Genomic DNA, 27,068 nt, shown 5'->3' with positions numbered 1-27,068 from the left:
TGCAAAGCGGCCTGATTGTGCTCCGCCGCTGGACTCTATGTTTATTCATGTAATTGAGCCAAGTGACAGATACGTTGATATCTTAGTTTGTTTTGGAATTAAGCTGGAGTTACATTTTTCAGGAAGTACTTATTTGAATAGCTGAAAGTTAGCAGTTTCCTTTACATGTGTGTTAGCAACCACTCGAATGTGCCTGTTCATTTTAATGCTCCTGCCTTGAGTCCAGGTCTGTTTCTTGCCTCCATGGTCAAAGTCCAACTTAGTTTAGTTTATTATTATTGTCACATATATGGAAGTACAGTGAAAAGCTTTTGTTGCATGCTATCCAGTCAGCAGAAAGACAATACATGATTACAATTGAGCCATTTTTTGATTCTTTCCCAACACTTTTACTCTTGTGCATTCTCTGCAAATGCCATTCTCAATGGCTCTGTTCAAAGGACTTGGAACCTCAGTCATGAGAAGCCTGCAAATGGAGAATAAGCTCCAGCAGGTTTACTTTTAGTTTAGTTTAGATATGCAGTGCAGAAACTAGCCCTTTGGTCCACCTAGTCCGCGCCGACCAGCGATCCCAGCACACTAAAGGATCTGTCCCACTTGGCGATTTTTTTGGCGACAAAAAAAATGTTGCGACTCTTGAAAAAACACCGCGCGTCATCACGCCGCGAATTTTTCAGTGACCTGATACGTCAGTCAATGATGCCGGCAGTCTCCTACACACACTAGGGACAATTTACAATTATACCAAGCCAATTAACCTACAAACTTGCATGTCTTTGGAATGTGGGAGGAAACCGGAGCACCCGTAGGTCACGGGCAGAATGTACAAACTCCATACAGACGGCACCTGCAATCAGGATCGAACCTGGGTCTCTGTCGCTGTGAGGCAGTAACTCTACCACTGCGCCATCGTGCCGCCCAGGGTTTGGCAGATCATGTTGACAACAAACAATTTGACACAATTGTTCATTTTTTCAAAGTGAAAAGAAAACATAGCAGCAGGAATAATGCATAAAACCTTTAAGCCTGGGCAAATAATTAAGATGATGACATTGTCCTCAACATCACCACCTTGCTGTTTGACCCCATTTCTCTTGATTCTTTTTGAGTCCATTGACCTCAGTGTGGGTATACTCAAAGACTGAATTGTTGGTGGGGAATATTCTATAAACCTGCAATCCTCTAAATGAAGAAATTTCTCTTTACTTCGGTCTAAAGACCCACAAACGTATACTGCGACTGACTCCTAAGTCAAAACTATTCATTTAGAGAAGAAAGTCTCTTAATATCAATTCCTCTTAAATGCTATCTCTTATTCTTCTAAACACAAGCAAATATCGGCATGTAATGCATTCTTCCAAATTTGCACAATCATCTCATCCTAGAAATTAATCTGGTAAAAAATGATTGTAAGTGTCATCGTGTAGGCTCACTGGACCATCCCAAAGAATATTCGCCCAATATATTGCTGTGATATTTTCCATAATCAGAATTGCAACTCCCCCATCTTAGTTTAGTTTTAGTTTTTAGTTTAGAGATACAGTGCGGAAACAGGCCCTTCGGCCGACCGACTCCAAACCGACCGGCGATCCCCGCACATTAACACTATCTTATAATTTTCTTACATTTATACCAAGTCAATTATCCTACAAACCTGTACATCTTTGGAATGGGGGAGGAAACCGAAGTTCTCGGAGAAAACCCATGCAGGTCATGGGGAGAACGTACAAATTCCATTCAGACAAACACCCATAGTCGGGATCGAACCTGGGTCTCTGGCGCTGTAAGTGCTGTAAGGCAGCAACTCTACCACTGAGCCACTGTGCCACGCCTCTCTTAACTCCACCTTTATCATGCCTGGCAAACCCAGGTTTGTCTAAATAGCCTTTGAGCGTGTTAATGTTAAGGGTTAAGTCCATTAACAGACAAATAGGAATGTAATGGTATAATTAAAGGGGAAGAGAACATGCGTCAGTATATTGTTGGGGGCATGCCTTCTGCATCATAAAATGGGCGTGTTTCAGGGCAAACCTTCGGAATTTGCAAGTTAGCTGCAGATAGGGTTGGTCTATACATGTGGAAGAAGCCTCCTCCGTGATTGCTGGGATGAGTAATATTTAAAATCAAATGGAGATAAATGGGGCTTTGTATGCATTTAACATTTGAAGTTAAAGGAAGTAGAATATTAGTATTTTGCATAATTTCTGCAGCTGCAACCAGTTATGACAGGAACATTGAGTTGCATTGCTTTGTTAGCCTTGAGCAGGTATATGTCACCAGATGGGTTCAGGTCATATTCAGGAATTATAGTATCAGAGATGTGAAGGTCACATACCTACAATGCCTTGTCCCTTTAATACAGACTCACTATGGCTTGTTCTAGGTAATAATTTTCATTCCTCCCCATGCTTCCAGAACAGTAAATATGTTAACGATGGACAGGAAGGTGGTAGGCTCTCAGGGAAGAGCAATTTTACTCATAGGTTTTTCTCAGTACCTTCACACTGTTGTTTTTCTGAAGTTACAACAATTCTGCTCTTGGTATAAATCATCTGCTTCTTCTTCCGATTGAATACTGGTCTCATGGTCTGAAATACTGTCCCATCATCCAATAATTGGTTCTGTCCCTACTTTACAGATACAGCATGAAAACAGGCCCTTCGGCTCACAGACTCCATGCTGACCAGTGATCACCCTGTACACTTGCACTACCCAACACACTAGGGACAATTTACAATTTTATAGAAGCCCATTAACCGACAAACCCTGTACGTCTTTGAAGTGTGGGGGGAACCCGGAGCACCCTGTGAAAACCCACGCAGGTTACGGGGAGAACATACAAACTCCATGCAGACAGCACCTGTAGTCAGGATAGAACCCGAGTCTCTGGCGCTGTATGGCAGCAACTCTACCACTGCGCCACCGTGCCGCCCTCCTCAAGCATTGTGTGATCTTGGCGTTTTGCCAGCATTTGGCCCCGGTGAATAGGTCATAAATAATGTGTCCATCAGGCCATGATGTCCTTGTGGGCAGTGCACACAGCGTTCCCTTTTCTTTACCTTTGTTCCCACCTATGGATTATTTTCTGCAGCACATGTTTGTTAATAGAGAACTAATGTTGCTTCAGATTCGCAGGCCACTTTGGAAAATGTCCTTTTGTTGATTGACTCAATACTTAATAATAAATAATAATAATTCTATTTATAGAGCACTTTAAAAACAACCACAGTTGCAACAAAGTGCTGTACATCACTAATCATGGACAAGAAATTAATACACAACAATAATAACATTAAAAGAAAGAGTAAAAAACACTTAAATTAAAAAAAACATTAAAAGCACTAAAACAGGAGCAAAGTCTCAAGCATGGTCAAAAGCCAAGGAATATAAATGTGTTTTAATACTGGATTTGAAGATGGACAGTGAGGGGGCCTTAACAATGTTAACAGTAACTCTAAAGATCAGTGTGTTTATATGAATTTATAACTGAAACTTTCCAATAACATCGATGCAAAGTTATTCTTGTTTAATATTTGCATCAAAATTCTCTCAAAAATATCAAATAGAAACCAATAAGGTTTTCCATTCTGTTGCAGCAAAATCAGCTATCTGGATCCCAATGTTTTGTCATCTAACTCAAAAGGAAGTAGTTTAGTTTAGTTTAGAGATACAGTGCAGAAACAGGCCTTTCGGCTCACTGGCGATCCCCCCACACTAACGCCATATAACACACACTAGAGACAATTTACAATGATACCAAGTAAATTAACCAGCCAACCTGTACGTCTTTGGAGTGTGGGAGGAAACCGGAGCAGCCGGAGAAAACCCGCACAGGTCACGTTGGTCACGTTTGCCCTCAAGCTGAAGTTCCTCCTGTAGATGGTATAAAATGCTGCTGCTGTGCTTCAGTGGTACAGGAAGTGGATGTCTGGGTGCTTATCAAACAGGTTTCTATGTCTTCTGTGGAGTGGAGATTTTTGAATACTGTTGAAGCTGCACTCATCCAAGCAAATGGATAGTATTATATCAAACACCTGACTTGAGCCTTGTAGATGTTTCAGTGTGGGGATGAGTTCCTAGCTGCAGGATTCCTTGCCTCTGACCTGCTCTTATAGTTATATTGTGTATATGGCTACTCCATAGAAAATAGGTGCAGGAGGAGGCCATTCGGCCCTTCGAGCCAGCACTGCTGGCTCGAAGTTCCGTTTGTAGTCAATGATAACCCCATGGATATTGCTGGTGGGGGATTCAGTGATGGTAACGCCATTGAATATCAGTGAAGTGGGGGGGCGGGGAGGAGAGCTGCATTTTCTCTTGTTGTATATTGTCATGGGCTGCCACTGTGTAGCGTGAGTGTAACTTGCCACCTATCAGCCTAGGCTTGGATGTTGTCCTGGTCTTGCTGTCTATGACTGCGGGCTGCTTCATTACTAGTTTCCACCAGTGGGGAAGGAAATCTGTTCCTTTAGGAAGGAGATGAGGAAGAATTTCTTTAGTCAGAGGTTGGTGAATCTGCGGAATTAATTGGAACAAAAGGCTGTGGAGGCCAAGTCAAGGCAGAGACAGTTAGATTCTTGACTAGTACCCGTGTCAGGGGTTGTGGGGAGAGGGCAAGAGAATGGGGTTAAGAGGGAAAGATAGATCAGTCATGATTGAATGGCGGATTAGATTTGATGGGCCGAATGGTCTAATTCTGCTCCTATCACATGAATTTATTATCTGAGGAGTGGTGAATGGGGATGAACATTGTACATTCATCAGAGAGCATCTCTACTACTGACCCGGTTGAAGGAAGGTTATTGATGAAGTAGCTGAAGCAGCTGAAGATGGTTAGGCATATGAGAAAACAGTGTATGCCAAAAAACATACTGAAGGATTTTTATGTGACGGTGCTGTTGTTAATCTTTTGAAATTAGCACAGAACAAATGGCTAATAGTTTGTGCTTATGGTGGCAATTTTTTGATTTATTCCATTAGAAGATGTATTTATTCACTGTAGATTGAACAGGAAGCCTGAGCCACACCTACCTTAAACAATCCCTTTTCCTGTTCGCATTACGGAAACAGTACAAGTGCAGGATGCGCCCTCATTGATAAGTAGCGGCCTACGTGGATAGTTACATGGGTTACAAAAGCAAGTTCAGATGATACTATTTGGCTGCATCTATCAAGGACTACCAAATTGAACCAAGTAAAAAAGCATCTGACCATTAAACTGTTGATCACTGCATTAATTCAGTAAAACCATAAACTATGTTTTCCACACCCTGATCCTGAAAATAAACATCACAGAATTTCCCCCTCAACATTGGTTGAGCTTTAATATTCTTCTGGATACTCTCAGCTACCACAACTAGAGAGTTGTCCTGAACTACTATCTACATAATTGGAGACCCTCGAAGTATCTTTGATCAGACTTTACTGGTTTTATCTTGCACTAAATGTTATTCATTATATTCCCTTTTACATGTATCTGTTCACTGCGGTTAGATTGTAATCATGTATTGTCTTTCCGCTGACTGGCTAGCACGTAACACAAGCTTGTCGCCAGTTGCAAGGGGATCCCACCACTCTCCATATCTTCCCACTTCCCACTCCTTTCTGCGTTCCAGAGGAATCACCCCTTCTGTGACTCCCCCATCCTTTCACCCCTCCCCATCAACTATTCCCTGATCCATGGTACTTCCCTCTGCAACGCTTGTTCTCATACTTCTTCCCTTGTCACCACCCAGGGAACAGCCTTTCCAAATGAGGTAAAGATTCACAGAACCACCTCCAAACTTGTCGACTACATTCACTGCCCAAAAATGGCCTCCTCTATGTTGGGAAGACCAAGACCTAGGCACCCAGTTTGCAGAGCACCTGAACTGAGTCTGCCAGTGTTTCACTGCTGTTTTCCAGTTTAGGGCTATTTATTAGCACCGTCTGAGACCATAATTCAGTCAGTTTAGAGAATAGTTCAACTAAGAAGAACCATCAATGACATCTCCTCTATTCCTTCAATTGGTTAGTTAACCGCAGAGTTGGAATTTCAAAACAGTAATATTGTTTAATTCACCAAGATGGGAATGATAAAAATTACAAAGAAAACACTTACAGTATAACCGAATAGAAACAGGTAATTGACAATGGCTTAGTAGGTTCAATGGCAATTTAATAATTCATCACAAGAGACAACGTGAAGAACTAACAAGAGCTAAAAAAGCCTCTTTAAAATATTTCTGCTAATCACTATTCAATAAGCCAAAAAAACTATTGATAATAAAGTAGATTTTTCAAGTTTGCAAATTTAATTGCACTGAAAATAATACATTTGTCCCAACATGTACCTTCCTCGGTCACTGTGAATAGATGCATTCAATCCTTTCTCTTTGGGATTTGATAGATATAAGGTTTGTTGGAAACTAGGAAAGTGAAAATAGTATTTATATAATGCGTAACAATATCTTCAACTATCTCAAAATTATTCTCAATTATTTATTTTGTTGCTTCATTTTCCACAAGGCAAGTGTCCATAAATAATGAATTGGCTTGTAATTAGATTACGCAATACTATTTTTCAACGCCTGATTGTGATGGAAAATGATTTTTATCTGGAGTAGATCATAATTGAGTTTCCAAGTTGCATCATATCAAATTGGGAAATTTAATGGAACACTTTCCCTGGGAATCCAGTTTCTGTACCTAATCCTTTATATCCCAGGACTGACCCCGGTAGAATACTACTAGTCACAGACCTCCAGCCAAAATAATACCCTTCCACCATTAGCCTCTATTTTCTATGGGTAAGCCAATTCTGAATCCAATGTACTAAGTCTATGTATATCTTAATCTTCTGGATCAGCCTTCCATGAGGGACCTTATCAAATCCCTTAAGATAACATCTTGATATTGTGAGCTTTGTTTTTATTTACTAAAGTGCCCTTGTTGTCTGGTTAAAACTCTTATCTATTTTATAGTAGCTTATGAAGAGACACTGAGACTTGCTGCCAGTGTTGGTTGATAAAATCATGGAATGTAGATGTTCTGTCAGCCCTGGAATGCTGAATGCTGGATACAATCTCTCCTAGTTGAGATTACACGTGGATATGTACCAGAGACAAAACAAAGTGTGATTCTGTTGTGGTTGACCGAATAAAGACAGCAGGGCCACTGGATTTCCAGCTGAACTGAATATTGAGCTGGGTTTATTAGTTTAGAGATACAATTAGAGACACCGAGTCCGCTCCGACCATACATTTATACATTTACACCAGGCAAATTAACCTACAAACCTGTACATCTTTGGAGTGTGGGTGGAAACTGAAGATCTCGGAGAAAACCCACGCGGTCACGGAGAGAACGTACAAACTCCGTACAGACAGCACCCGTAGTCAGGAATGAACCCAGGTTGATAGCGCAGCAAGGCAGTAGCTCTACCTCCACCCCACCATGCCACCCTGGCTGTAGCAGATAAACCTGAGCAGATGAGACTATCTCACTCATCACAAAGATGAGAACGTTACTGTACCACAGAGCTCTCAAGTGAGATGTTGGAGAATGCCGCACAAGTGCTTTAATCCACATGGAAATGGATCAGTTGATGTTACCAGTTCTTCACACATAAACAGGTGGCAGAATATCTATGATACTGTTTTATTAACAGGGCTAAGGTTGTTAGCAGATCATCTAGATTTTAAGGGTCTCAACCCAAAACATCACCTATTCCTTTGCTGCATAGATTTGCCTCACCCACCAAGTTTCTCCAGCATTTTTGTCTACCTTCGATTTTTACAGCATCTGCAGTTCCTTCTCAAACATCTGGATTTTTCAGATTGGAAGGATCTGTTTATCAGACAAGTTGTGTAATCTGCGTAAATTATTACATGGGAAAGAGTTACCTCGAGAAATGTGCATACGGACCTGCGAAGCTGTGAAGCTATTCAAAGCCAGGCTAGGAAAGTAAAGTAAAAAAAGTAAAGTAAGTTTATTTATATAGCACGTTTTAAGTCAATTCGCATTGACACCAAAGTGCTTTACATAAATTAAATCATAAGTTCCATTACAAACCATAGAAAAAGGTTAAAAAAAAAAAAAGAATAAAATGGACACAACACATTTTAGAGTTCAACACAAACGTCCCTCCACAGCAGAATCAAAACTTTCCACTGTGGGGAAAGGCACCAGAAAGTTAAGTCCTCTTCCTCTGTGAAACACCCGAGGTCGGGGCCCATTTGTGGCCGTGCAGCCAGTCCGATGATTTTCAGAGCCCTCTTGCCGTGAAGATGGAACTTCGGCGTCGGGTGAAACATTCCTCAGCGGCTTGGAGAAGTCTGGAGCGGCTGCCTCCTCCCTGGGGACCGGGGCACTCGTAGAAGTAAATGGGCAATAGAAGAAGCACAAATTCTACACAAAAGGTAGAAGAGGGAAGTGAAACCAAGACGGCTGTGAAAGTGCAAGTGCAGTACATGCCACCATGAGAAACTGGAAAGGCAAAGTCTTACGTTCATTCTTCTCAGGTTCTCCTTTGCAGAGGTGAAAATGTGAACATAATTATCCATAGCCGTTATTAGTCTTCTAACATGCTGGAAATAATTCCATCCTCAAGATTTTGAGCTCTTAGTCTGTGAATCTTGGGGCTCATTCTCTTTCCCTAAGTACATACATTCATAAGTGATAGGAGAAGAATTAGGCCATTCAGCCCATCCAGCTGATCTATCTCTCCCCCCTAACCCCACTCTCCTGCCATCTCCCTATAACCCCTGACACCTGTACTAATCAAGAATCTATCTATCTCTGCCTTAAAAATATCCATTCACTTGGCCTCCACAGCCTTCTCTGGTAATGAATTCCAGATTCACCATCCTGTAACTATTCCTTGTACCAACTATAATGTGATTTTCTACCTGACCTTGGTGGGGGCTGTGTGTTTGGGGGCTAAGCCTGCTGTGATTGCTATGTGGCAAACTGCTAATAGTTGCTAGGATCAATGCCCTGCATTGCTTTCCATTCATGGAAGCACTCCTGCTGACTGTAACCTGATCTAAGATTGTAATTCTCTTCTGTGGACCCCAAATAGTGCAGAATTACTGCCTAACAATTTTTTTAATTGATCTTAGAATAGAGTTGGAAAAATTCCAATACTCTTGTTAATGGTATTGATTACTAAGCGACTGTACCATAGGATAGGAAGAACTCAAAGGTTTTGTTTTTTTTAAAGTTTAGTTTAGGGATATAGCATGGCAACAAGCCCTTTGGCCCACCACGTCGACAAATGATCACTCGTACACTACTTCTATCCTACACATTGGGGGCAATTAACAGAAACCAAGTAACTTACAAACCTGTACGTCTTTGGAACATGGGAGGAAACCGGAGCACCCGGAGAAAACCCACGCGGTCACAGGGAGAACATGCAAACTCCGTTCAGATAGCACCCGTAGTCAGGATCAAACCCAGGTCTCTGACTCTGTAAGATAGCAACTCTACCACTGCGCCACCGTGCCACCTTTTATGGATCTTATCAGATAGTCTGTGAAATCTTTACATTTTTATTGTTCATTGGGAACTTGCACAACGACTATGAAGATTTGTTCAAAATGGTTTTGACAATTCAATAATCTCTTACTATTGATGATGTTGTTAAATCCTGACGCCACACTCCTCTGACCCAGAGATGCATGTAACAAAATAAAACCACTTGAAATTAGTAACAGAATTGTTGAATAATAGCTCTGTTGATTGACGATAAACTGATTTTCCAATTGTGCTGAATTTGATCAGTTCTTTTACACCAGTTTATAATAAATTTCAACTAGGGGTCATTGGGGACCCTTGGACTATATTTGATCGGATTTTATTGGCTTTATCTTGCACCAAATGCGATTCCCTTATCATGTATTGTCTTTCTGCTGGCTGGTTAGCACGCAACAAAAGCTTTTCACTGTACCTCGGTGCACGTGACAATAAACTAAACTGAACTAAATATCATCTCTTCTTCTTCTTCTTGCGTATGGTGTGCACAGCCTAAAGTAGTAAGACAACTTGTTCCATTTGATTTTCTGTTTGTTCACTCCAGGTTGATTGTATTCGTCGATACAGGGTGGACCACGTGAAAGTTGCAATCTCCCACCCCAACTAAATATCGTCTAATAACTAAAACCACCAAATATTATGATTTTATAAATGCTAGTGAGATTAGGCAGCAATCTATATCTGTACTGCAGAAAGACAGTCAGCGCATCTTGGTGATTATACTTGAAGCTGAGAGTTTTAATAATGGGACTAGTAAGGAGACACTGTTTCCTATTGCAAATGGAGCAGTAACCAGAGGCCATAAATGAAAAATAATTGGCAAAGGTGCAAGAGGAATGTAAGTTTTTTTTCCCACTACAGGAGTTTGTCATGGTCTGGAATACAATATATGCAAGGGTAGTGGAAGCAGGTACATTCCTTGGGAACTGTTAAAAGAAACCATACAAATACAGTATATGAGGGGGTGTAGGAAGGCACTGCGGATGCTGGTTTACACCTAAGATAGACACGAAATGCTGGTGTAACTCGACCCGTAACGTCACCCATTCCATCTCCAGAGATGCTGCCTATCCCTGAGTTACTCCAACATTTTACGTATGTGAGGGGGATCCAGGTTGTGGGAAAAGTCTGTTTTTGGGAATAATTTCAACAGTTCCTTTTGAAAAACTTGTCGCGGGCCCAACTGAATGAATTGTTGTCTTTTATCTTGGATGATTACATGGATAGGACAGATTAGATGGACAAAACACGGGCAGGTGGGACTAGTGTAGCTGGGACATGTTGGCTTGAGTGGGTAAGTTGGGCTGAAGGGCCTGTTTCCACACTGTATAACTCTATGATTGTGTGAACCCATTTGTATCACTTTCCTCCATGCAAATTCATCTTTGCACCAAATCAATTCAATAAACAGGGGGACAAGGGAAAGGAAGGAATAGTTCTTGGTGTGAAACCTGACCTGAAAGAGGATCTTTCCTTGTGCATACCACACAGGGGCGTTCCTTATGTTACAGGAAACAAACAAACATTGGGTGAGGCTTCTGTGGTAGCTGGGCACATTCCAGTGAAGTTGCAGAATCGTGCAGCTGTCTAGAGTAGCATGTCTCTGCACGTTATAACTACACAATGAAAGAATGCAGTCAAGAAATATAGTTGTTGGCAAGATATGCAAATTTATAAAGATAATGGTTTAGTCATCAGAAGAGTTAATTTGTGTTCTTTAATTTCAGCTAAGACATCATTTTCAAAGACGTACAGGTTTGTAGGTTAATTGGTTTGGTATAAATGTAAAATTGTCCCCAGTGTGCGCTAGTCCATGCTGACCAAGATCCCCCATTTGTTAGTTACATTTTCCCCGCATTTGGCCCATGTCCCTCCAAACCTTTCCGATCCATGCACATGTCAAAGTGTCACTTAAATATTGTCATTGTACTTGCCTCAACTATCACCTCTGGCAGTTATTTCCATATAGCCACCACCTTCTGAGTGAAAAAGATGCCCCTCAGGTTCCTATTCAATATTTCCCCTCTCACCTTAAACCTATGTCCTCTGGTTCTTGATTCCTCTCTACTGGGTAAAAGATTCAGTGCATTCATCCTATCAATTCCCCTTATGATTTTATCCACATCTATAAAATCACCCTTTACCCTCTTGTGATGATCCAAGGAATAAAGTCCTAGCGTGCCCAATCTCTCCCTTTAGCTTAGGCCCTTGAGTTCTGGCAACATCCTCGTAAGTCTCTGCTCTCTTTCCAGCATAATGATATCCTTCCTATATAACAGGGTGACCAAAACTGAACACAATGCTCCAAATGCCGGGCCTCACTAACACCTTGTCCATCTGTAATGTTATGTCCTAGTTCTACACTCGGTAACCTGACTGATGAAGGCCAATGTACCAAAACCCTTCCTAAACACTCTATCAACATGTGACGCCACTTTCAGGGAACTGTGCACACGTGTGCTGCTAGATCCTTCTGCTCTACAATACCCCCATCCCCCCAGCGCTGTTCCATTCACTGTGAAGATCCTCCCCCACCCCCCACAGGGCTGTTCCATTCACTGTGAAGGTCCTGCCCTTGTTTGACTTCCAAAATGCAACGCTGACATTTACCCAACCAAATCTTAAATAGCTCAGCCAAATTATTCTGCTGCCTTGTTTCTCATATATAAAAAATACCTTGATGGGTGTCACTTTTCACCTTCACTATCATTGCGTTAAATCTCTTTCACACTTTCTTGGTTTTGTGAATTCAACGCACAGTTCCACCGCAAAATCAAAAATGATAATTGGTAATGCTGAATAGGGCCATGCTAACATATAAGCTTTACTGAAAAGACATTGACACATGAATTTCAATAAAAAATAAATGTGAAATGATGTGTAGGGAATGTAAGGAGACCACAGACTGCAGAAAAGAAATAGGTAGGGAAGACCAAAAAGGCATTTGGGGATTACTGTAAGATTAAACAGTAAATAACATGTTAGAGTTAAAATGGTTTAAAAAAGCAAACATTTTTACCAGTAAAACAAAATAGTGAACGAGGGTGTTTATGTTAAACTTATATAAAAACATGGGGAAATAAAACAATACTATGCACAGTTTCTACGTAATAAATACGTTTTTTACAGGAACTGAGAAGGTGTAAAAAAAGATTTAACGCATTGATATTGGAACTGAAAAGTTACACCTATCAAGAAAAAATTAAACTGGCTCATGTTTTGTTTAAGGTAGAGAAATTAAAACTGTAGACAAAAAATGCTGGAGAAACTCATGGAGAAAAGGAGTAGGTGATAGATGCTGCCTCACCCGCTGAAATTTTCCAGCATTTTATGTCTACTTTCGATTTTTCCAGCATCTGCAGTTCCTTCTTAAACAAATGAAACTGTAGGATAATTTAACTGGAGTTTAACTCTTGCCCAGAGTATGTGGATCTCTTGCCCAGAATAGATGAATAGAGGACCAGAGCACATAGGTTTAAGTTGAAGGGGAAATAATTTAATAGGAATCTGAGGGGTAGCTTTTTCACAAAAAGAGTGGTGAGTGTATGGAACATGCTGCCAGAGGAGGTAGGACTATCCCAACATTTAAGAAACAGTTAGGCAGATGCATGCACAGGACAGGTTAGGAGGGCTATGGGCCAAACGCAGGCAGGTGGGACTTGTGTAACTGGGACATGTTGGCCAGTGTGGGCAAGTTGGGCCGAAGGGCCTGTTTGCACGCTGTTATAGTCTATGACTATGACTCTATGAGTGCTTAATGACAAGAGTTGGTAGGGTAGATATAGAAAAGATGTTTGCACATGGGAGACATCAAAAACATAGGCCATAAATAGAAGACTAATAAATCCAAAAAGCAGTTCAAGTGATTTAAAAAAAATCTAAAGCATGATGAGTATTTGGAACTTGCTTCTGCAAGGAATAATTGGGTCAAATAGCATTTTTTTCCTGGAGTTTGTTACATGCGGATTGATTAAGTAGACTCGGTGTAAACCAGCATCCACAGTTCTGTCCTACACAAATATATCCGTACGTGGGTGATTTTTAATATTGCATTAGTTCGAAATAGAGGCCATGGTGAGAGAATCATACTGGCTTTATATCTGAGAACCATATCAGAGCATATGTAAAGTAGCAAACAGATTCAAATGGAGAAAGCCACAGAGAAATAGAAATTCTATTGTAACCCATTCTATTGTAACTTCCATCAATTATTTTTGTAGTAACCGTGGCAACCACATGGGCTTGATGTCAGGAAGTGTGCAACAGGAAAATGGAAAGTAAATGAAAGTTTACGTTTCATTCTATTTTCACTCTTTCATTTACCGTATTTCTGTCAATCCTTGCTTGACTGATTATGTTTACAAATTGGAGTTGCTGAGTGAATTGTGAGTAAGCCATGACAATGAATTGAGATTTACAGATTAGTTTCCCTGGAGCCTGCACGGTTCATAGAGTGATACCACATGGAAACAAGCCCTTTGGCCCAACTTGCCCATGCCGACCAACATGTCCCACCTGCCCGTGTTTCAGCCATATACCTCCAAACCTGTCCTATCCATTTACCTGTTTAACTGTTTCTTAAATTTTGGGATAGTCCCTGCCTCAACTAGCTCCCTGGCAGCTCGTTCCATACACCCAACACCTTTTGTGTGAAAATGTTACACCTCAGATTCCTTTAAAATCTTTTCCCCTTCACCTTGAACCAATGTCCTCTGGTTTTCGATACACCTAGTCTGGGCAAGAGATTCTGTGCATCTACCCGATCTATTCCTCTTGGCACGTGAGAATCTCTGCTCCAATGCTAATGAACAGGAAACGTCAAATAAATTTAGTGCAGGAGTCATTATTCCTCCGGGGAGACAAGTTGAAAAGGATATGTTCTTCCTGATTAAGGATGCAGCTGTGATGAGCTACGCTCGCCCCCAGTACATAAGACAATAAAACATGTCACAAACAAATATCCCTAACGTTGATGGACAAGAACCACTTTTAATGACGTCACCTTTTTTCCTTCCTTGTCCGTAGGCATTGACTCTGCTGAATGTCTCAACTCACTGCATTTCATGAATTTATAATCTTATTTTATTCTTCATCGTCATATTCTAAACCTATTCACATGCTTTCTCCTTCCCTATTTTTTTCTCTCATTCCCATTATCATGCTCGGTGTAACTTTTGTCAGGACTGTTACAACATATAATCAATCTAAGATACTTGACCATAGATTTTCCTTGGCAGTGTTCACAAATGCTGGTTGACCTGGACAAGGTGAGGACAAGAAAATAGGTTGGAGGTCACGTTGATGATATTTGGGGTCTGCAAAGGGATATACAGTAGATAGGTTGAGTGCATGAGCAAAAACCTGGCAAATGGAATTTAAGCACTTCAGCAAAAGGAATCTAAAAGCAGACTATTATCCAAAGATCTTCTAGCGGAGCCACTATAAGATCCACTATAAGATCTTTGCTATTATCTACATGGACACAAAAGCTGGAGTAAGCAGCGGATCTGACAGCATCTCTGCAGAAAAGGAAGAGGTGGTGTTTTGGGACTTTGGTTTAAAGCAGCATCTTCGGTTCCTTCCTACACATATTATCTGCATGGTGCAGGTTAGGAGATGAGTGGTGTAGAGAGAGCTGTAGTTTAGAGATAAAATGCGGAAACAGGCCCTTCGGCCCACTGAGTTTGTGCCGACCAGCGATCCTCATGCACTAACACTATCCTACACACACTAGGGCCAATTTACAATGATACCAAGCCAATTAACCTACAAACCTGTACGTCTTTGGAGTGTGGGAGGAAACCGGAGATCCCGTAGAAAGCCTACGCAGGTCACAGGGAGAACGCACGAACTCCGTACAACAAGCACCCATAGTCAGGATTGTACCCGGGTCTCTGGCCCTGTAAGGCAGCAACTCTACCGCTGCGCCACCCTGCCACCCGATGAATTGTCCTTGTATGAATTGCACAAAGTCAGCTGGCAAATGGTTTGGAAGGTAAATGGCATATTGGCAATAATAGCATCGACCTGGAGTTCAAGAATAGGGAGCAATTGTTTCAATTGTACTGGGCTGTGGTGAGGCCACTCCTGTAGACTGGAAGGTGATAAATGTTTTATGAATCATGGAATTGAGGTGCTGCCTAACCCCCTGAGTTACTCCAACACTTTTATTTGTAAATTAACCAATTAATCTACAAATCTGCCAATTGATTAACTTGTTTTCTTTCATTCTCAGTTCTGATAAAGGCTCTTTGACTTTGATTTTTATTTGGAACTCTTTTATGTTGCCTTGTCTTTAACTTTCAAGAGCTGGTTCTGCCACCATTGAGGTTGTGAATGCACATAAAACCTCCCTCTCACATTATTGGATTTGAATGAGAATGTGCAAGGCATGATTTGTATGTTTGCAGATGACACTAACATAGTTGGTATAGTAAACGCATGAAGATGTTCTTTGAGAATTACAGCAGCATCTTGGCAAACTGGACAAGTGGGCTGAGGAATGACGAATGAAAATAATCCAGATCATTGTGAGGTGTTGCAATTTGGGAATTCAACGCATGGCAGAATCTTTGCAGTGAATGGTGGGGTCCTGTGATGTGTTCGAGAGCCAAGGGATCTAGGAGTACAAGTGCTTTGTTCTCTGACAGCAGTGTAACATATGAGTTCATGTGATAGCAGCAGAATAAGTCCATTTGGCCCATCAGCTCTACTCTGCTATCCAATCATGGCTGATCTATCTCCCCCTCTTAACTGCATTCACCTGCCTTCTCCCCATAATCCTTGACACCCGTACTTACCAAGAATGTATCTATCTCTGGCTTAAAAATATCTATTGACGACCACCACAGCCTCTGTGGCATTGAATGCCACAGATTCACACCCTCTGATTAAAGATAGGGTGGTGAAGAAAGCTTTGGGTACATTGGCCTGCGTCAGAGAATTGAGTACAAAAGTTGGGATGTTATGTTACAGTTGTCCAAGATATTAGTCTCGCCACCCTTATTGTGTTCCGTGTTGGCCCTGCTAACGAAAGATGGCGTGAAGCTGAAAAGACTTACAAAGATGCTGCCAGGATTGAAGCATCTGAGCTGAAGTTGAGCAAACTAGGGCCTTCTTATTCCTTAGAGTGCAAGAGGCTAACATTTATGAGGGCTTAATATTATTAAACTGATCTGAGTCAGGGAGACGGGCTATCTGAAATGTCAACTATCCACGTTCTCCAGGGATACTGCCTGACCTGTTGAGTTACTCCAGCACTTTGTGTCCTTCCATGATCAAACTCAGTCTCTGATCTGATGACCACACAGTGACTTCCTTCTGTTATCAGTAAAGTTTACTGTTTCAGCATTCAACAACTGAAAATAGTATCCTAAACCTCCTATGGTTTAATTGCTCTCTCTGCTGGACAATATGCTTCAATACAGGTTGTTGTAAAATACTTTGTTGAACATCCCATTGCGGTAGTTGGATAGATTGGGACCATGAAGCTTAGATCAGGGTAACAATGGAGAGATGGGGTGGGGATGGAGTGGTGAGGTAGGGTTGAATCATTCGTGGCTACAGGGAGAGTGGGTCATGTTTGCTGCTGGGGCTAGATGGCTGTAATTAGCTGCTGACTATGGAGGGGGACTGGGATAGAGTTGCCATGAGGTGCAGAGTGGCGCAGTGGTAGAGTTGCTGCCTTACAGCATCAGAGACCCGGGTTCAATCCTGACCATGGGTGCTTGTCTGTACGGAGTTTGTACGTTCTCCCAGTGACCGTGTGGGTTTTCTCCAGGTGCTCCGGTTTCCTCACGCACTCTAAAGACGTGAAGGTTGGTAGGTTAATTGGCTTCTATAAATTGTCCCTGGTGTGTAGGATAGAAGTAGTGTGGGGTAATCATTGGTCACCATGGACACGATGGCCAAAGGGCCTGTTTCCGCGCTGTATCTCTAAAGTAAAGTCTAAAGTGTAAAAGGTAAGGTTTAGCTTAAAGATCATCAGTTAATGTCAGTTCCCAGCTAAAGCCCACTCCAATTGTCCAGGCATCTCTATGGGTTACCACATCTTACACGTGAAGGATCTGGAAGAAAGACTCTGTACTTTGGAAACCACATGATTTAATTTTTGATAAAGTTTTATCAGGTAGCCCACAAAAACATTATATCACATGGAACAATCTGGCCAGTATATTTCAGTTGGAAATCGTTTAAACATTTCTGGATGACAAGCCTAACGCCTACGTTGGTCATCATCAGTGTATGGTTTTGGAACTAAAATGATTACTACGCACCTTTCAGTGAGAGTTCAAGTTTAAGTTCACATTTATTGCCACATGCACCAGTTAAGGTACAGTGGAATTTGATTTACCATGCAGCCACACAATCAAAATGAGCACAATACACAATAGAATACAACATGAACATCCACCACAGTGGAATCAACATTCTTCACTGTGGTGGAAGGCAATAACGTTCAGTCAGTCTTCCTTCTTTGTTCATCCGTGATCGGGGCCATGAACCCTCCGCAGTTGCCTCTACGGACGGCCCGATGTACAGGCTGTCTCGTCGGGATGATCGAACCTCCGACTTCTTCAGTTATCCTTATGTTGTGTAATATCTCAACCCTCTCACGCCCAGCTGACCTGACTCGCATGTTGCTGCTAGTGTTCTTGCCTAAGGGGAAGGAGTTTTACTCTTGTGATTGAAAGTGAATGTTCACCTATTAATTTCCGTTATTTAATTCAATGTCAAATACCAATAGATAGAAACACATCGACAACTCAGAAGGTATAAAATAAACTTGAATGCCACATTTGAATCCTCTCAATAAATGCTGCTTTTCTGAGTTTGAGTGTGTTTAGTTTATTATTAGACTATCTTTGATCGGACTTTACTGGCTTTATCTTGCACTAAACGTCATTCACATTATTCCCTTCATCGTGTATCTGTACACTGTGGACGGCACGTTTGTAATCATGTATTGTCTTTCCACTGACTGGTTAGCACGTGACAAAGGCTTTTCTCGGTACCTCGGTACACGTGACATTAGACTAAACTCTAGCCTGGTAGGAATGTAGCCAGCCTGTGTTTAAAAGTCTGTACACTTTGGTTATATTTTCATCCCATTAAAGTTAGGTCACCTCTACCAATAGTGAGATCGCTGAGAGAACCAGCGTAATGTGTGGTGTCTGTTTTGGACACTCACACAATGCACTGGCTGAGACATGGAGGTCACGGGGAGAAGGTACAAACTCCATACAGACATCACCCGTAATCAGGATCGAACTTGGATCTCTGGGCTGTGAGGTGGCAACTCTACCGCTGCGCCACCATGCCACCCCTAAATGTAGATGACAAGCGGTGTGGGTGAAGGACATGTCCACGTGGTTGAGGGCAAGCCGCCAAATTAGATCCAAAAGTGACTTGGTATGAGGAGATACATGGGTGATGAAGAGTATGGGCTTTGTTGATGGAAGCACATGACCAGTGATGTACCACAGGGACTAGTGCTGACATTCTATACATGAACAGCTTGGATATGAATGTAGGAAGTCTGAGGAGTTAGCTTGCAGATGAGGTGTTGTTGAATAGGCTGCAGGATGATATAGATGGGCCGAGCTTCTATACCTTGTAAGGAGTTATCGTCTATTCCTGGAATCATAGCTTCTGTAGGCGTAGGGGTCATAGGTTCCAACTGAAGGAACTTGATGTAGTTGAGCTGATTGACCACAGAAGCAATGAGTGGCAGGTTCTGTTGCAGTGCCAAATATACAATCCTGAGATGTAGGAAAACTTTAGCAGAGGACAGTATGTGCGGAGACTTCTAGAGGTGTACCATAGATCATATAGAGGTGTACAAAATCATGAGAGGAATAGATTGGGTAGATGCACAGAGTCTTGCCCAGAGTAGGAAAATCGAGGACCAGAGGATATAGGTTCACAGTGAAGTGGTAAAGATTTAAAAAGAATCCAAGGGGTGAAATTTTCACATAAAAGGTGGTGGGTGTATGAAACAATCTGCCATAGATTGAAGTTGAGGGTAGGACTATCCCATTGTTTAAGAAACAGTTGGATTGGTACATGGATGGGACATGTTTGGAGGGATATGGACCAAGCGCAGGCTAGTGGGACAAGTGTAGCTGGGACATTATTGGCCGGTGTGGACAAGTTGGGCCGAAGGGCCTATTTCCACACTGTATCACTCTATGACTCTTTGACTGTGGCAAATGCAGTGAGATCAACCATGTTGAAGTGAGAAAACTGCTGTAGTTACTTTCAATGCCAACACTGGTGTGAATAGGTTCTTTTTTCCAACATTTGTATTTAATATTGCTTCATCAATAAGCTACAATTTATTCAAAGATATATTCTGTTTACTTGTACAAATGTATCACTAGAAACAGCCCTTGTTATATCATTACCTACATCTTCACTTAGTGGTTACAAATATGAGTAGCATCGATGGAAAAATTGTCTTGACAAGAAATGGCTTTAGGCTGTACATGCAGTGAAATACACAGTATGTATTCAGGAACCAGCGGCAACAAAAGTCTAATATATGACTGTGAAATTAATGCTATAACAGGCTCAATATAATACATTCTAAACAATTTGCTTGATAGAGTCTAGTGTCGTTAACATCAGGAGGCCCAACCTGTGAAAAGTGCTAGCCTGATGATCTGGGTATTGCTGAAATGGGGGGAGTCAAAAATGGATCGAGGAGTTAGAATTGAATTAGCATGAAAAGTAAGTAAGAAAGAGAAAAAGTAAACACTACAACTATGCAAATAGACAAGAGGCTACCACTGTGTAACATTCGGGTACGGTACTGGTGAGGACACGTCTGACACTGGGGTACTGTAATGGAGGGGACACGTCTGTAACTGTATGACACTGGGATACAGCACTGGCAGGGACAGGTCCGTCACCGTGTAACACTGGGGTACAATACTGATGGGGATAACTCTTGTCACTATGGAACACTGGGGTACAGTACCGATAGGGATGGGCCAGTCGCTGTATAATACTGGCGTACAATACTGATGGGGATAACTGTCACTATGTAACACTGGGGTACAGTACTGATGGGGCCAGGTCCATCATTGTGTAACACTATAATAGACAATAGGTGCAGGAGAAGGTCATTCGCCCTTCGAGCCAGCACTGCCATTCAATGTGATCATGGCTGATCATCCCAATCAGTATCCCGTTCCTGCCTTCTCCACATATCCCCTGACTCTGCTATCTTTAAGAGCCCTATCCAGCTCTCTCTTGAAAGCATCCAGAGAACCTGCCTCCACTGCCCTCTGCGGCAGAGAATTCCACACACTCACAACTCTCTGTGAGAAAAAGTGTTTCCTCGTCTCCATTCTAAATGGCTTACCCCTTATTCTTAAACTGTGGCCCCTGGTTCTGGACTCCCCCAACATCGGGAACATGTTTCCTGCCTCCAGCGTGTCCAAACCCTTAACAATCTTATATGTTTCAATAAGATCTCCTCTCATCCTTCTAAACTAAAGGGTGCAAACCTGTCGTGTATAACACTGGGATACAGTATTCTACGATACGATACGATACGATACAATTTATTTGTCATTTGGACCCCTTGAGGTCCAAACGAAATGACGTTTCTGCAGCCATACATTACAAACAAATAGACCCAAGACACAACATAATTTACATAAACATCCATCACATCGCTGTGATGGAAGACCAAAAAAACTTATCTCTCCACTGCACTCTCCCCCCCCCCCCCCCGATGTCAGAGTCAAAGTCAAAGCCCCCGGCTGGCGATGGCGAATTGTCCCGCGGCCATTAAAGCCACGCCGGGTGATGCAAGGCCGGACACCGGGTCTTGATGTTAGAGCCCCCGGCGCGTGCTCGCAAAGTCCCGCGGCCATTCCAAGCAGCGCGGGGCGATGGTGTAGGCCCCGCTCCAGGTGCTCTTCAACCCCGCAACTCGGGCGAGAGAAGTCGCCGTTGCGGGAGCCCTGAAAAGCGGTCTCCCACCAGGGACCTGCGGGAGGGAGCACTAAGTGCAATTCCACTGATTACTCTAGCAGAGAGATCATTTGACTTACTCTCCCTCCGGCGAGTGGAAATTAGGATGTTAGATTTTGTAAATGAACATGAATGAATACTGAGCATTGTGTAGTTGGAGGAGGTTACAGGGATAGGAAGGGATGAGAGTATGGCAATAATTAAACAAGAGGATGAGGACAGGCACAAAAAGCTGGAGTAACTCAGAGGGTCAGGCAGCATCTCTGGAGAAAGGAAATAGGTGACATTTCGGGTTGAAACCCTTCTTCAAATTGAAGAATGGTCTCGACCCAAAACGTCACCTATTCAATTTCTTCAGAGATGCTGCCCGACCTGCTGAGTTACTCCAGCCTTTTGTGTCTGTCTTCGGGTTAAACCAGAATCTGCAATTCCTCCCTAGACAAGAGGGTGAGAATACAGGAAAAGGCATTGACTCACATTTTATCCATTTATGACAATTTTTTATCAGACAACATTCACGTAATTTAAGCAAGTAGTTCACCTTGGAAAGATTATTGCACCAAGTGTGTGATCCAATGTCCATTCCCATCAATGGGAAGAAAAGTCGCATGGCTCTGATGTTCTCGGTGCTGAGCTGGCTTTGTTGCCAGCGTTCTGGTATCAGTTCAGAGTTTGACAAATGGACACAAAAACGACCCAAAATTCAGAACATTCCTGAGAATGAACTGTTGTTACATTTCCTAGAGTAAGTGCCATCAGTCGACTGTAACATTGCAATCAGGAGCCGCCTCAGTAACAATATTCAGACAATTGTTGTGATATGTCCGTCTAACTCACAGGTGTAATGCAACTTTTATTATTTGGTCCAGTCTGTGAGTTATTGTCATTGCCGTTTTAAATCACTTCCTGCAAAGGAATAGTGTCCAGAGGTTCATTCACACGAGGGATTTCTTGGTGTTTGCTGGGTGTTGGATTCAGTACATTATGTTCTCCTGTTTTCCGAGCTCTGTCGATCAGGCAACAGCAAATTACTGCCATTATTATTATTATTGCCCCCACAATTGAAAAGCCCATGATGATAGCCCATGAGGTTTCTTCACCTGTGGAAAATTCACAAAAACCATTACACAATCATCATCCATTCTGAGCAAATACATCTACTGTAAAACTACAGATCCTTTCTTTCCAAAATCCATGAATTTTGCCTGCACTCACTCATTTGCAGGTATAATTTACTTATAATCTCTCGAATTACTATCTACCTCATCGGGGACCCTCGGACTATCTTTGATCAGACTTTACTGGTTTACCTTGCACTAAACGTTATTCCCTTATCATGTATCATGTATCTGTACACTGTGAATGGCTCGATTGTAATCATGTATTGTCTTTCCACTGGCTGGTTAGCACACAACAAAAGCTTTTCACTGTACCTCAGTTACATGTGACAATAAACTAAACTAAACCAATGTTTTCTCATTATATCTATAAACACATTGTGCGTACGAATGACATAGCATGCTACTCGACGGCCAATGAAATATTTTTTGAAGAATAAAGTCCATTTTCATTTAGCTTAGTTTAGCAATTCAGTGTGGAAACAGGCTCTTCGGCCCACTGAGTCCATGCCGACCATCAATAACCCATTCACATTAGTTCAATGTTATCCCACTAACTGGAGATACCAGAGAAAACGTACATAGGTCACGGGCAGAATGTACAAACTCCGTACAGACAGCACCCGTAGTCAGAATCGAACCCATGTCTTTGGTGGTGTAAGGCAGCAACTCTACCGCTGCGCCACCGTGCCGCTCGCATGTTCTAATGCCTTGTCAGAAAGGTGGCACCTCAGAGACTCATTGCCACTATTCACCAAAAGCAAATTGGGTGATGCTTTGTAGAGCACATCTGTTCAACCCAGAAGGGAAACTCCGAACTTTTGGTATCCTGTCACTACGGTTCTCCATCACAGGCAGCATCCCTGGAGAACATGGAGAGGTGACGTTTTGGGTCAGGACCCTTCTTCAGACAAGGGCAAACATTTGAGTGTCCAGAAATTGACCAAGGCTCATTTTTCTACCTGCCGTTATTTCATTATTTTGGTGTTACTATTTATAGGTTAATCAGAAACAAGAGGTGTGAAGTCACAGAATATTCTCAAGAGTTCTCAGAACTGTACTTTTATTGCAGACTGCCGGAAGTTTCCTTGTGTTAATTATCTGCATTGCATTACATCTACATTAGACTGAGAGTGATCAGTCTAACATAAAGTCATACAGCTGGTACTCTTGCCTGGTGTCAGGAGATTAGTAGTTCAAGTCCCAAACACTAGGATATTCCAGGGACACAAAGATATTCCATGGAAATACTGGCAAAGAATCTCTGAGGTGCCATATTATTTTTTAGTATGGCTGTATGGTAATTCGCCTATCACTGTACCTTAATTGGTATACGTGACAATAAACAGACCTTTGAACCATTGAAGATTAATGACTGTATCCTTCATGTCTATGGTTGGCATTGTGAGTTGCATTTAGAACAGTAAATGATGCGTTGTGCAATATTAATGCCTATTCTGCATTGCATGCGCCCTGAAGAAGAGACAGAGTATTGCAGTAGCTCAGCGGGTCAGGCAGTATCTCAGGAGCGGCCTATCCATGGTCTGAGATGCTGCTTGACCCGTTGAGTTGCTCCAGCACTCCGTGTCCTCGTCTGCAAACCAGATCCTTGTTGAAATATTAACGTACACACACACATTCCACATGCTCGCACACTTATGCACACACACTCACGCACGTGCACACTCACTCTCACATTCCCTCACAGACATGCTCACACTCACTCTCACACATACACGCACACACTAGCTGCTCCGGTGCTGGTAATGGCGTGATCACAGCGTCCCTGCGCCCCTCTCCCACTGCGTCCCTGCTTCACGCCACCAAAAATAAGCAATCATCTGCTTTTGTAGCGTTGTTACAAAACCTACCATCAGCGGCGCTACAAATCTGCCACTGCCGGCGCGTGCGATTCCGGTGGCTTTGGGGTGGGATTAAAATGCAGTTTTATATTGGTTGTCGGAGAGGGATTTCCTCGGGCTGCTAGCTGATGAAGAAAAATCGTTCGCGCTTCCGTTCGCGTTTTAAAAAAAATTTGCTGGACGATTGCGTCGCAGGATTAATCTTAAATGCGACTAAATCCACTCACGCATAGCCACAACTGCACAGGAGTGGCTAGAGAGGGACCAAAGAGTTTGGAAACAAAATCTGTAGATTTGTAGATGGTACAGTGGTTTCTGGAAAGGTGGAGATTTTTGATTCAGGTAAATTTTCTTCTATTTCCTGGAAAATAGACCATATTTGTTTTCAAGGGACCAAAGAATTTGGAAACAAAATCTGCGGTGTGTTTGACAGAAGATAGGCCAACAGTATATGCCATGGAACACACATGGCCAATCCATGTTAACTTGTTCTACTGTAACGATTCTTATTCACTGGATGAGTAAGGAACATATTTATTTTGAATTACTCTTGCATACCGGACTCACCAGTGGGTGTAAGTGGTATGATCGTGAAGGTGGTGGTAGCTTCTGTTGAAGATGCACTTGTGCTGCCTGCAGTTGTTTCTACTGTCGATGTGGGAACTGATGTGATGCTTGAAGCTGTTGTAGTTGCCTCTGAACTTGTAGATGGTACAGTGCTTTCTGGTACGGTGAAGAATTTTGATTCTGGTAAATTTAAAGACTGGTGTTATTAGGGCAGAAAATGTATTGAACTACAATTTTGCCTTATTTTTGTAACAACATGATAATTTTCTTCAATTTCCTGGAAAATAGACCACATTTGTTTTCAAGGGGGCCAAAGAATTTGGAAACAAAATCTGTGGTGTGTTTGACAGAAGATAGGCCAACAGTATATGCCATGGAACACACATGGCCAATCCATGTTAACTTGTTCTACTGTAACGATTCTTAAACACTAGATGTGTAAGGAACATATTTATTTTGAATTACTCTTGCATACCGGACTCACCAGTGGGTGTAAGTGGTGTGATCATGAAGGTGGTGGTAGCTTCTGTTGAAGATTTTTTTTTTTTTTTTAATTTCAAAATATACTTTATTCAATTGGTAAATATATACAATTTCTGAACCATTCAAAACAAAATTCATCCGACATTTTCGGAGACTATACAAACTTTTTCCAGTACAATTTTTTACATTTGTCAAATTTCACCAAACAGTCCCCCACCAGTGCCACTCTGTGGCCCCTGTTCAAGTAATAAATATATACAATGTGTACAAAGTGCGAAAATTTCCATCTGACATTTCAAGTTCTACAAAAGATGTCCCCCACCTGTGCCCCTCATGTGGCCCCCTGGTGTGGGATACCTTCCCTTAATTTAATTTGAGGGGCGTCTCCACCATACTGTGCCCCCCATGTCCAGCAGCGGAAGGACCCTAGACTGTGGCCCTCCCCCACCGAGCCTTGGCGTTGGCTGCACCAAGCTTCAGCGAGTCCCTTAGCACGTACTCCTGCAGTCTGCAGTGGGCCAGTCGGCAACATTCCCCGACGGACATCTCGCTCTGCTGGGTGGTGAGCAACGCTCGGGCAGACCAAAGAGCGTCTTTCACCGAGTTGATGACCCTCCAGCAGCACTCGATGTCAGTCTCTGAATGTGTCCCTGGGAACAGTCCGTAAATCACAGAGTCCTCTGTGACGGAGCTGTTCGGGATAAATCGTTCCAGGGACCCTTTCATACCTCTCCAGACTCGTTTTGCAAATCCACACTCTGCAAAGAGGTGGGCAACCGTCTCCTCTCCATAGCAACCGTCCCGGGGGCAGCGTGCGCTGGTAGTGAGGTTCCGACGGTGCAGGAAGGATCTAACTGAGAGGGCTCCCCTCACCGCCAGCCAAGCCAGGTCTTGGTGCTTGTTGGTCAGTTCTGGCGATGAGGCATTTTGCCAGACAAGCTGGGCAGTCTGCTCTGGGAACCACGCCACCGGATCCATCGAGTCCTTTCCCTGCAGTGCCTGCAGGACATTACGTGCTGACCACTGCCCGATGGACTTGTGGTCAAAGGTGTTGGTCCGGAAGAACCTGTCAACAGACGTCAGATGGGGCGGCAATGTCCAGCTGACTGGTACATTGCGTGGCATCTGCGCCAGGCCCATCCTTCGCAACACCGGGGACAGGTAGAACCTCAGCAGGTAGTGGCACTTAGTGCCCACGTGCCTTGGCTCTACACTCCGCCTGATGCAGCCACACACAAAGGTGGCCATCAGGATGAGGGCGACGTTGGGCACGCTTTTGCCCCCGTTGTCTGCCGACTTGTACATGGTGACCCGTCGTACCCGGTCCATCCTCGACCCCCAGATGAACTGGAAGACGGCCCGGGTGATCCCCGTGGCGTAGGAGGGAGGGACAGGCCACACCTGTGCCAAGTACAGCAGACCCGAGAGCACCTCACACCTGATGACCAAATTTTTCCCGGTTATGGAGAGGGAGCGTTGCTTCCACAGCTCCAGCTTCCTCCCCACCTTGGCTATCCGCTCCAGCCAATTCTTGTTACTC

At 42.8% G+C, this 27,068-nt stretch overlaps 1 protein-coding gene across 2 annotated transcripts in view; it reads right to left on the bottom strand.

Annotated features, from left to right (window-relative positions):
- Positions 1-21,971: 21,971 nt before the first annotated feature.
- The window catches only part of LOC116991947 (vascular cell adhesion protein 1-like), a 49,384-nt gene continuing 44,287 nt past the window's right edge, over positions 21,972-27,068 (bottom strand). For both annotated transcript variants that reach the window (XM_033050957.1, XM_033050958.1), the window contains exon 5: positions 21,972-22,598. In XM_033050957.1, the coding sequence (XP_032906848.1) occupies positions 22,393-22,598 (206 nt within the window). In that variant the 3' untranslated portion in view covers positions 21,972-22,392. The remainder of the gene's footprint in view (positions 22,599-27,068) is intronic.

The sequence above is a fragment of the Amblyraja radiata genome, chromosome 35, assembly GCF_010909765.2.
Source record: "Amblyraja radiata isolate CabotCenter1 chromosome 35, sAmbRad1.1.pri, whole genome shotgun sequence".
NCBI lineage: Eukaryota > Metazoa > Chordata > Chondrichthyes > Rajiformes > Rajidae > Amblyraja > Amblyraja radiata.
This window is presented reverse-complemented; position numbering and strand designations above follow the sequence as displayed.